The sequence below is a fragment of the Rhincodon typus genome, chromosome 8 (assembly GCF_021869965.1).
Source record: "Rhincodon typus isolate 14 chromosome 8, sRhiTyp1.1, whole genome shotgun sequence".
NCBI lineage: Eukaryota > Metazoa > Chordata > Chondrichthyes > Orectolobiformes > Rhincodontidae > Rhincodon > Rhincodon typus.
The window spans coordinates 32,824,823-32,837,669 of record NC_063339.1 but is presented as its reverse complement, the minus strand read 5'-3'; the positions used below and the strand labels follow the sequence as shown (position 1 = coordinate 32,837,669).

The 12,847-nt window shown below is 43.9% G+C and overlaps 1 protein-coding gene across 1 annotated transcript in view; it reads left to right on the top strand.

The window, feature by feature from the left end:
- The window catches only part of LOC109922461 (ribosome quality control complex subunit NEMF-like), a 134,024-nt gene that overhangs the window by 37,712 nt on the left and 83,465 nt on the right, over positions 1 to 12,847 (top strand). The window contains exons 9-11 of the mRNA XM_048600086.1: positions 1,928 to 1,998; positions 2,080 to 2,155; positions 9,024 to 9,086. Coding sequence (XP_048456043.1) covers positions 1,928 to 1,998; positions 2,080 to 2,155; positions 9,024 to 9,086 — 210 coding nt within the window. The remainder of the gene's footprint in view (positions 1 to 1,927; positions 1,999 to 2,079; positions 2,156 to 9,023; positions 9,087 to 12,847) is intronic.

The following is a 12,847-nucleotide window of genomic DNA, read 5'->3' as shown; positions in this document are numbered from 1 at the left end:
TTCGTGCTCCTCTGATGCTGCTTGGCCTGCTGTGTTCATCCAGCTCTACACCGTGTTATCTCAGATTCTCCAGCATCTGCAGTTCCTACTATCTCTGAAATAATTTTAACCCCACTGCGAAGCCTCTTCTAGAAAAAACCTGAACTGGGAGAACTGGCCCCTCCCTTTCCATCGTTAAACTGTAACTCCCTAGACTCTTCGGTACCTCTGCCTTTCTTCAAAAAAAACCAAGGACAAAATAACCTTTTTTAAACTGACCGCATCATCACAAAGGGAAGATTTCCATGAGCCGGAAGTAGCTGCCACAGCTGTTAATGTTGATGTAGGTGGGAGAAGTGGTGAGGCATTCTGAGTCTGGGGCGCTGGGGGCTGAGAGGGTAGATACTGCATATAGCATTGAGAGTGGTAGACCATGAGCCTTGGTGTGAGGTTGGGGTAGTCAGAGTTAGCATGAATGTGAGAAGGCAAAGAGAAGATGGTGGCACTTAATTACATACTTAGCATGAATACCGCACTATTGGACAGCAATGGGTTGAAAGGTTATCAGAGGTAGGCAGGGGTGGGGATTTAAAGTTACAAACAAATCAACCGTGTTCTTATTAAATGATGGAGCAGGCTTGAGTAGCTGAATAGCCTATTCCTTCCGATTCTTGTGTTTCTATGATCCGGTTGGCAACTTCAGACCAGGGAATGTGGCATGGTGCCCTCGTCTCCTCTGAAAATCCTGAGAAAAGAAGAGGCCTTCCATTCCATTGCCCCATCCCCTAGGATCTGTAGGTCCCTGATGGCGAAGTGGGAGCTAACCTCCCTCTGTTGGCCATCTCCGGGGCAATTCTTCAGACGTTGCAACTGTGAAGGGTGGTTCGTGACTGACAGTGCTTGACCTGGTGCACTGGTGTGCACCACATCTGGTGTGGTTAAAGTGGGGCTGACATGGGAGTCCTGAGAGGTCCTGGAACTGGTGAGCACTTCTGCTTTGAGTGCATGACTTAGGCATAGTCTGTATGTAACAAGGTGAGCAGTGGAGAATAGGGTGAGATAACTCATTAGAGCTCAGAAAGAAACCTTCAGTGGAAGTCCCTGAAATTGACACTTGGCCAATATTTGGTAAGAACAAGAACAAAGAAAATTACAGCACAGGAACAGGCCCTTCGGACCTCCAAGCCTGTACCAACATGCTGCCCATCACAACTAAAACCCCCTACCCTTCTGGGGACCCTTTCCCTCTATTCCCATCCTATTTATATATTTGTCAAGATGCTCTTTAAAAGTCACTGTAGTACCTGCTTCCACTACCTCTCCTGGCAGCGAGTTCCAGGCACCCACCACCCTCTGTGTGGGGAAAAAAAAACTTACCTCGCACGTCACCTTTAAACCTTGCCCCTTGCACCTTAAACCCATGGCCCCTGGTAACTGACTCTTCCACCCTGGGAAAAAGCTTCTGACTGTCCAGTCTGCCCATGCCCTTCATAATGTTGTCGACCTCTATCAGGACCCCCTCAACCTTTTTTGTTCCAGTGAGAACAACCCAAGTTTCTCCAAACTCTCCTCATAGCTAATGCCCTCCATACCAGGCAACATCCTGGTAAATCTTTTCTGTACCCTCTCCAAAGCCACCTCATTCTTCTGGTAGTGTGGCGACCAGAACACAATATTCCAAATGTGGCCGAACTAAGGTTCTATAAAGCTGCAACGTTACCTGCCAATTTTTAAACTCAGTGCCCTGGCTGATGAAGGCAAGCATGCCATATGCCTTGTTGACTACCTTTTCCACCTGCGTTGCCACTTTGAGTGAGTGACCTGTGTACCTGTAAATTTCAGGCTGATGTGTCAAGATGGTTTTAAAAATCATGTAGCTATTTAAATTTTAAACTACTTACAACTATGAAATATACATTGTATTTTTTCTTTTGGTACTCCTGATTAGGGTTATATAATACAGAAACAAGACAGAAAGCCAAGTTTGGATCCAGACAAGCCACCTGAGGAGTTGTTGACGTAAGTATTATATTTCTTGCTTTGAACTGTGGCTCTATTGATGAAAGACAGCCTTTTAAAAAATGTTTTTCTTTTTTGCAGCTATGAGGAATTTCATCCATTTCTTTATGAGCAGCATACAAACTATTCTTGCATAGTGTTTGACTCATTTGATAAGGTAATAATATCCTGCTGGATTTTATATTTTTTTTCTTTAATGTTTGTTTAAAAACTATTCAGTCATATTCAGGGATGGTGTGGGATGCCTAGTAACAGAATGTCACTCTCTAACACTTAGTTCTTAACACTTACAAATAGGATAACGTCTTCAATAAGCACAAGCTGTAATACTGTCATATAGAAGCTTTTGTTACATACTCATGTTCGTGTTGCAGGGGAAAGAAAGTTGCTTGGGATCAAGGCTTCTCATGAGAATTATCTTAAATGGACCCTAATTGTGTGATTTTGGTTATAATTTGAATATTATTCCATTGTCCTTATTATTTCTTCTAAAATCTATTACTTTCAGCACTCTGGTTTGATGTTACTGTATGGCTTCGATATGGATTAGCTTTTTAGTAACTGATTACCTTTTACAGCAAAAATGAATCAAAATACTAAACGGCATTTCTATTTTATAGTGGGATAATTTGGTTGTAAAATACACGAGTTTCAACAACTCTTTTTTTTTGAATTATCTTTTTGTTGAGAGCTTGCTTCTTGCAAAAAAGCTAAAAATATGAACACTTTCTCATAGCTGGAACGAAAAATCTTGAATTTAAATATTCTTGCTGAAAATACAAGTTGAATATTCCCTTACGTATGTATTCTTTCATGGAGATTGATTATATGTGCTGTTGTTTACTGCAGTCGTCTTTTTGCTTGATCTCTTTGAGTCATGGAGTCATAGAGGTATACAGCATGGAAACAGACCCTTTTGGTTTAACTTGTCTATGGTGACCAGATATCCTAAATTTATCTAGTCCCATTTTCCAGCATTTAGCTGATATCTCTCCTCAACCTTTTCTATTTATGCATCCATCCAGGTGCATTTTTAAATGTTGTAATTGTACCAGCCTCCACCACTTCCTCTGGCAGCTCATTCCATACATGCAACGCCCTCTGAATGAAAAAGTTGCCCCTTAGATCCCTTTTAAATCTTTCCCCTCTCATCTTAAACCTATGCCATCTAGTTTTGGACTCCCCTACCCTGGGGAAAAGACCACTGCTATTCACCCTATCTATGCACCTATTGATTTTATAGACTTCTATAAAGTCACCCCCTCAGCCTCCAACGCTCCAGGGAAAATAGCCCCAGCCTATTCAGCCTCTCCCTGTAGCTCAGCCCCTCCAACTCTAGCAACATCCTTGTAAATCTTTTCTGAACCCTTTGAAGTTTCACAACATCCTTCCTATAACAGGGAGACCAGAATTGCACGCAGTATTCCAAAAGTGGCCTAACGAACGTCCTGTACAGCTGCAACATGACCTCCCAATTCCTATTTTCAATGCACTGACCAATAAAGACAAACATACCAAACGCTGCCTTCGCTATCCTGTCCACTTGCGACTCTAATTGCGAGGAATATGAACCTGCACTCCAAGGTCTGTCTTTGTCAGCAACACTCCCCAGGACCTTACCATAAATTGTATATGTCCAGTCCTGATTTGCCTTTTCAAAATGCAGCACCTCACATTTGTCTAAATTAATGTCCATCTGCCACTCCTTGGCCTGCCAGCCCGTCTGATCAAGATCCCATTATACTCTGAGGTAACCTTCTTTGCTGTCCAGTACAACTCCAATTTTCGTGTATTCTGCAAACTTACTAATCATACCTCTTATGTTCACGTCCAAAAGATTTATAATAATGATGAAACCAGTGGACCCAGCACCGATCCTTGTGGCACACTGCTGGCCACAGGCCTCCAGTCTGAATAGCAATCTTCCACCACCCTCTGCATCCTATTTCTGAGCCAATTCTTTATCTAAGTGGCTAGTTCTCCCTGTATTCCATGAATTGCTTGATAGGAGAAATGATATAAATTAATGACTGGCATTATGTCCCATTTGTACTACTGTAATCACTACTGGAAATTCATGGCATTAATAATTGCATCTGATAGAATGTTATAGATAATAGATTACATTTTATGCTGCAAATAAAGCTTTCAGTGAAAAACTCTTGCCATCAAACATTGAATATGAAAGGCGAATTATTAACTTTGCAGGTTGTTTATTTTTGAGTTTAGAGTATAAGAAATGTGTTTTGCATTATTTATCTATTACCAGAGAATAAAATCTTTTACAAAATTGTGGTACATTTTGAAGTGGGGGGGAAAAAACTCTCATAAGTATTATTCCAACAATAAAACAATGAATAACTGGACCATTAAAAACCAGAAAGGCCCACATTCAAAGAACAAGAACCATGCCTGCGCCAACACATTTTGCCCTTGCATACGAAAACTGTCTTCACTTACAGGTTCCATATCTCTGTAATCCCTTCCTATTCATGTACTCGTCCAGATGCTGCTTGAATGCTGCCAATGCATCTACTTCCACCACCTCTCCTGACAACACATTCCAGGCACTCACCACACTTTTGAGTGGAAAAACGTGCCTTGCATATCTCTATTAAACTCCCCCACCCCCACCTTGAGCCTGTGTCCCCTAGTAATTGACCCCTCCACCCCAGGAAAAAGCCTTATACTTTCCTTTCCATTCCATCCATGCTATTCACAATTTTATAAACTTCTATCGGGTTGCCCCTCAACCTCCTATGTTCCAGTGAAAACGAACCCAGTTGATCCAATCTTCCTTCAGAGCTAAAATCCCCCATACCAGACAACATCCTGGTAAATCTTTTCTCTACCCTCTCCAAAGCATCCACATCCTTCTGGTAGTGTGGTGATCAGAACTGTATGCAATATTCCACATGTGGCCTAACTAAGGTTCTACAAAGCTGCAGCATAACTTGTCTATCCTTGTACTCAATGCCCCTTCCAATGGAGGCAAGCATGCCATAAGCCTTTTTTTTTTTTTTTTTTTTACTACCTTATCCACTCATGCTGCCACCTTCAGTGATCTGTGGATCTGCACACCCAGATCCCTCTGCATATCAATACTCCTAAAGGTTCTGTCATTCACTGTATAATTTCCATGTGTACTTGACCTTCCAAAATGCATCACTTTACATTTTTCCTGATTTAAATTCCATCTGCCGTTTTTCTGCCCATGCCTCCAACTGATCTATGTCCTGCTGTATCCTCTGACAATCCTCCTCACTATCCGCAACTCCACCAATCTTTGTATTGTTGACAAACTTACGAACTAGACCAGCAATGTTTTCCCTCAAATCATTTATGAAGATCACAAACAGCAGAGGTCCCAGCACTGATCCCTGTGAAACACCACTAGTCACAGCCCTCTATCCTGAAAAGCATCCTTCCATTGCTACCACCTGTCTCTGATGACTAAGCCAGTTCTGTATCCATCTTGCCAGCTCACCTCTGATACCATGTGAGTCATCCATGAGGGAGCTTGTCAAAGGATTTACTGAAGTCCATGTAGACAACATCAACTACTTTTTCCTCAACAATTATCTTCATCACTTCCTCAAAAAACTTGATCAAGTTAGTGAGGCATGACCTCCCCCACACAAAATCATGCTGTCTATCGCTAATAGGTCCACATGCTTATAATGCATGTAGATCTTATCCCCGACAATCTTTTCCAACAATTTCCCTACCACCAATGTGAGGCTAATAGGCCTGTGATTTCCAGGATTATCCTTGTTACCCTTCTTAAACAATGGGACAACATCGGCTATTCTCCAGTCCTCTGGGACCTCACCTGTGGCCAAAGAGGATACAAAGTCTGTCAATGCTCCAGCAGTTTGTTCTCTTGCCAGAATACTGAGGGAGGCATACATCCCGTCAGGAGCCAGGAACTTATCTGCCTTAATGCTTTTTAAGATGCACAACAACTTTTCCTTTTTAATAGCAACTTGGCTTAGAAACTTGACATTCCCTTCCGTGAGATCATCCTCCACCAATTCCTTCTCTTTGGTGAATACCGACACACAGCATTCATTTAGGACCTCACCTACCTCTTCTGGATCCACACTCGTATTCCCTTCTTTATCATTGAGTGGGCCAACCCTTTCTCTGGCTAACCCCTTGCTTTCTATATATGTATAGAAAGCCTTGGGATTTTCCTTAATCATGTTGGCTAATGACCTTTCATGACCCCTTTAGCCCTTTTAATTCCTTGTTTAAGTTCTTTCCTACTTTCCTTGTATATTTAAAGGGCTTCATCAGTTCCCACTCTCCGAGACCTTAGGCATGCTTTTTTCTTTTTGACCAAGGTCATAACATCCCTAGTCATCCAAGGTTCACATAAGTTGCCATACCTATCTTTCATTCTTGCAGGAACATGCCACTCCTGAAGTCTTATCAACTGCCTTTTGAAACACTCCCACATGTCTGATGTAGATTTACCCTCAAACAGCCGCCTCCAGTCAAAATTCTCCAGTTCCTACCTTTATATTGTTGTACTTTGCCATGCCCCAATTTAACACCTTCACCCAAGGACTGTCATTATCCCTATCCATGGGTATCTTAAAACTCACGGTATTATGGTCACTACTACGAAATGCTTCCCCAACGAAACTGCAGTCACTTGGCTGGGCTCATTTCTCAAACCGAGTCCTGTATGACCCCTTTCCTGGTTGGACTGTTTTACACAGTGTGTCAATAATCCCTCCTGAATGATGCTTACAAATTCTGCCCCATCCAACCCCCAGCACGTAGTGAATCCCAGTCAATGTAGGGGAAGTTTAAAATCACCCACTATAGGAACCCTGATGTTTTTCCATCTTTCCAATATCTGTCCACATGCTCAATCCTCTCTCGCCCGCTGGCTGTTGGCCCTAGCATTATGATTTCACCTTTCCTACTCATGAGTTCTACCGCTATAGCATCGCTGCATGAGTTCTCTGGTGTATCCTCCCTCAGTATAGTTGGGAGATACTGTCTCTCTTCTTAGTAAAACAATTCCCCCACCCCTTTTACCTCCGTTCCTATCACACCTGAAACATCTAAAACGCGGGACATTCAGCTGTCAGTCCTGTCCCTCTTTCAGCCAAGTCTGTGTAATCACAATAATGTCATGGTTCCAAGTACTAACCAAAGCTCTAAGTTAATCTGCTTTGCCTATTATACGTCTCGCATTGAAACACATGCATTTCAGACCACCTCCCCTGCTCTTTTCAGCAGTGTTTCCCTGCCAGTTCTTGTTCTTAGTCATGTTTGCTTGGTTTATACCTCACTCTTAATTTCTGCATCTACTACCCTACTCCACTGATTCCCAACTTCTACCACACTAGTTTAAACCCTTGCCAACCACTCTACCAAGTATCTTCCCCCAAGGACATCAGTCCCGATCCTGCCCAGGTATAACCCATTCAGTTTGTACAGGTTCCACCTTCCCCCATAACCGGTCCCAATGCCCCACGTATCTGGATTTGCTCCCCCCCCCCACCCCTCAGCCGCACCATCTTTTCGGCCACGTGTTCACACTGTATTTCCTGCTGTTTCTACTCTGACTAGCTCATGGCACTGGTAGTAATCCTGAGGTTACTACCTTTTGAGGTCCTACATTTCAACTTTCTTCCTAGTTCTCTATATTCTGCTTTTAGGACCTCATCCTTTTTTTTTCACCTGTGTCATGAGTACCAATGTGTACCACGACCACTGGCTTTTCGCCTTCTCCCTCCAGAATGCCCTGCAACCGCTCTGAGACATCCTAGGGCCCTAGCATCAGGCAGGCAGCACACTATCCTGGACTCTCGTTTGCAGCCACATAAACGCATGTCTATTCCACTTGCAATTGAATCTCCTATGATTACGGCATTTCTATGCCTATCTTTCCCTCCCTCTGCAGCAGAGCCAACCATAGTACCATGAATTTGGCTGCTGCCGTTATCCCCTGAGAGGCCATTCCCCTCAACAGTATCCAAAACGGTACATCTGTTTTGCAGGGGAATAGCCACAGGAGACTTCTGCAGTGCGTGCTTAGCTCTCCTGATCTGCCTGATGGTCACCCACTCCCTTTCTGCCTGTGGAGTCTGAATCTGCAGTGTGACCACCTCTCTATACATGCTAACCACGACACTCTCCGCCTCATGAATGCTCCACAGTGTCCCCAACCATCTCTCCAACTCCAAAACTCGGGCTTTCAGGAGGTGCAGTTGGAGACACTACTTGCGCACATGCAGGTCCCGGATGCTGGAAATGTGCCCAGCTTCCCACGTTGAGCAAGAGGAACAGATTACGATTTGGAACTGTCCTGCCATGTCTTACCCCTTTTTAAGTTGATTAAACCTTACAATGTCCAATACTTTTAAGACCAAGTTGAAGCTTTTGATGCTGTCTGCTCTGATAACAATTTCTCAAAACCTGTCTGTTAGTTACCAACAACAGTTTCCAGAAACAATTCAGGCTCGTGCTCCTTTACCCGCTGGAACTCTTGCTGCTGACCTTACTTTCGCAATGTTCTGTCTCCTTTGAACCTTGCCTCTCCCTTCCTTTGAAATGTTTGGGGCTAACTGTTCCTTAGCAGCACGTTCTTCCGCAATACCCTTCATGCTTGCACTGATTGCGAAGTCCACTCCCAGAATACAAATAAACAGTGACTCAGCACCTTCTGGTCTGTACTGCATTTGTTAATGTCAGTTGGGATGCAGATAGGACTACAGCAGCTGGTCTTGGTGTCTATTGGTTAAAGGGTTTCTGCTGTTAATTGCTACCAGGCAACTTCTGAAGTACAAGTGTAGTACAAGTGAAGGCAGGATTGGGCTTGGGTGTAGTATATATTCTGTGCTGAGTAGTTCACTAACAGTCTGAGTTCAAGGATCACTTGGGGAGCTGAAGTGGGATAGTGCTTGACACTGATGCATGAGCAATAGCAATGTGAAAGCTTTCTCTTTTTTTTTCTTATATATGTTTAAACTTTTATACTGACGTTAAAATCTGTTTTTGCTCAGGCAGTTGATGAGTTTTACTCAAAATTAGAAGGCCAGAAAATAGACTTAAAGGCTTTGCAACAGGTAAGATTTAATTGGTTATAACAGCCCGGAAAAAATTTGTTTTGTTTTAAATTCTGTAATTGCACTTTTTTGATATTTCTTTGTGCAGCTAGTTGCTGAGAGAAGTCAGTCAATGCGTGCAGAAAGCAGTGTTAAAAGATACGCCTGCCTCTGGCATTCTAACCAATGATTGCTTTGGCTTAAGTAAGGCATAAATACCTGCATGGGCTAGTTTGGCCATGTGATCAATTAATGTGTTATATACCCTGCGAGATTCACCAAATTTGTTAAGTTGTAGTGATACTAGACATTCATGATCAAAATTTTGCAAAAATATTTTTATTTTTCAATTTGTTTTGTTGCCTAGAAAGAAAATGGACCTCAGCCATTAAATTAAAGCCAGCCACCCACCCACACCTCTTTCCCTCCCCCCCCCCGGGCTTTCCAGTCCTTTTAAGACATAGCAATTCCTTGCAGAATAGCTCCTATTCATCCTAGAAATGCACAGCATCCATCAAGGTAAATCTTTGCTCCTTGTGCCATTTTTTTTTGTGCATCAGGTTCCCTAATCTTCGTTTCCTATCAAAGAACAAAGAAAATTACAGCACAGGAACAGGCCCTTCGGCCCTCCAAGCCTGCGCCGATCCAGATCCTCTATCTAAACCTGTCACCTATTTTCCAAGGACCTGTATCCCTCTGCTCCCTGCCCATTCATGTATCTGTCTAGATACATCTTAAATGATGCTATCGTGCCCGCCTCTACCACCTTTGCTGGCCACGCGTTCCAGGCACCCACCACCCTCTGCGTAAAGAACTTGCCATGCATATCTCCCTTAAACTTTTCCCCTTTCACTTTGAAATCGTGACCCCTAGTAATTGAGTCCCCCACTCTGGGGGAAAAAGCTTCTTGCTATCCACTCTGTCTATACCTCTCATGATTTTTGTAGACCTCAATCAGGTCCCCCCTCAACCTCCGTCTTTCTAATGTAAATAATCCTAATCTACTCAACCTCTCTTCATAGCTAGCGCCCTCCATACCAGGCAACATCCTGGTGAACCTTCTCAGCACCCTCTCCAAAGCATTCACATCCTTTTGGTAATGTGGCGACCAGAACTGTACGCAGTATTCCAAATGTGGTTGAACCAAAGTCCTATACAACTGTAACATGACCTGCCAACTCTTGTATTCAATACCCCGTCCGATGAATGAAAGCATGCCATATGCCGCCTTGACCACTCTATCCACCTGCATTTCCACCTTCAGGGTACAATGGACCTGAACACCCAGATCTCTCTGTGCATCAATTTTCCCCAGGGCTTTTCCATTTACCGTATAGTTCGCTCTTGAATTGGATCTTCCAAAATGCATCACCTCGCATTTGCCTGGATTGAACTCTATCTGCCGTTTCTCCGCCCAAATCTCCAATCTATCTATCTTCTGCCGCATTCTCCGACAGTCCCCTTCACTATCTGCTACTCCACCAGTCTTCATGCCATCTGCAAACTTGCTAATCAGACCATCTATACCTTCCTCCAGATCACTTATGTATATCACAAACAACAGTGGTCCCAACACGGATCCATGTGGAACACCACTGGTCACAGTTCTCCATTTTGAGAAACTCCCTTCCACTACAACTCTCTGTCTCCTGTTACCCAGCCGGTTCTCTATCCATCTAGCTAGTACACCCTGGACCCTATGCGACTTCACTTTCTCCGTCAGCTTACCATGGGGAACCTTATCAAACGCCTTACTGAAGTCCATGTATATGACATCTACAGCCCTTCCCTCATCTATCAACTTTGTCACTTCCTCAAAGAATCCTATCAAGTTGGTAAGACATGACCTTCCCTGCACAAAACCATGCCGCCTATCACTAATAAGCCCATTTTCTTCCAAATGTAAATAGATCCTATCCCTCAGTATCGTCTCCAGCAGCTTCCCCACCACTGACGTCGGGCTCACCGATCTATAATTACCTGGATTATCCTTGCTACCCTTCTTAAACAAGGGGACAACATTAGCAATTCTGTAGTCCTCCAGGACCTCACCCGTGCTCAAGGATGCTGCAAAGATATCTGTTAAGGCCTCAGCTATTTCCTCTCTCGCTTCCCTCAGTAACCTGGGATAGATCCCATCTGGACCTGGGGACTTGTCCACCCTAATGCGTTTTAGAATACCCAACACTCTCTTCCCCGCTCCTCCCCTCCCACCCCACCACCACCCCCACCCCTTATGCTGACTTGACCTAGAGTAATCAAACATCTATCCCTAACCTCAACATCCATCATGTCCCTCTGCTCGGTGAATACCAACGCAAAGTACTCATTAAGAATCTCACTCATTTTCTCTGACTCCTCGCATAACTTCCCTCCTTTGTCCTTGAGTGGGCCAACCCTTTCTCTAGTTACCCTCTTGCTCCTTATGTATGAATAAAAGGCTTTGGGATTTTCCTTAACCCTGTTTGCTAAAGATATTTCATGACCCCTTTTAGCCCTCTTAATTCCTTGTTTCAGATTGGTCCTACTTTCCCGATATTCTTCCAAAGCTTCGTCTGTTTTCAGTCGCCTAGACCTTATATATGCTTCCTTTTTCCTCTTTGCTCGTCTCACAATTTCACCTGTCATCCATGGTTCCCTAATCTTGCCCTTTCTATCCCTCATTTTCATAGGGACATGTCTGTCCTGCACTCTAATCAACCTCTCTTTAAAAGCCTCCCACATATCAAATGTGGATTTACCCTCAAACAGCTGCTCCCAATCCACATTCCGCAGCTCCTGCCGAATTTTGCTATAGTTGGCCTTCCCCTAATTCAGCACTCTCTTCTTTTAGGACCGCTCTCGTCTTTGTCCATCAGTATTCTAAAACTTACGGAATTGTGATCACTATTCCCAAAGTAATCCCCTACTGAAACTTCAACCACCTGGCCGGACTCATTCCCCAACACCAGATCCAGTATGGCCCCTTCCTGAGTTGGACTATTTACATACTGCTCCAGAAAACCCTCCTGGATGCTTCTTACAAATTCTGCTCCATCTAAACCCCTAACACTAAGTGAATCCCAGTCAGTGTTGGGAAAATTAAAATCTCCCATCACCACCACCCTGTTGCACGTACATCTTTCCATAATCTGTCTACATATTTGTGCCTCTATCTCACGCTCGCTGTTGGGAGGCCGGTAGTACAGCCCCAACATTGTTACCGCACCCTTCCTATTTCTGAACTCTGCCCATACTACCTCACTGCTCGAGTCCTCCATAGTGCCCTCCTTCAGCACAGCTGTGATATCCTCTTTGACCAGTAATGCAACTGCTCCACCCCTTTTACCTCCCTCTCTATCCCGCCTGAGGCATCTATATCTTGGGATGTTTAGTTTCCAATCTTGCCCTTCCCTCAACCAGGTCTCAATAATAGCAATAACATCATACTCCCAGGCACTAATTCAAGCCCTAAGTTCATCTGCCTTACCTACTACACTTCTCGCATTAAAACAAATGCACCTCAGATCACCTGTCCCTTTGCGTTCATCATCTACTCTCTGCCTACTCTTCCCCTTAGTCACACTGACTTCATTAACTAGTTCCTTACAGGCTTTCGTTACTACCTCCTTACTGTCCACTAACCTCCTCATTTGGTTCCCATTCCCCTGCCACATTAATTTAAACCCTCCCCATCACGTTAGCAAAAGCAGCCCCTAGGACATTGGTTCCAGTTCTGCCCAGGTGTAGACCGTCCGATTTGTAATAGTCCCACCTCCCCAGAACCAGTCCCAATGTCCCAA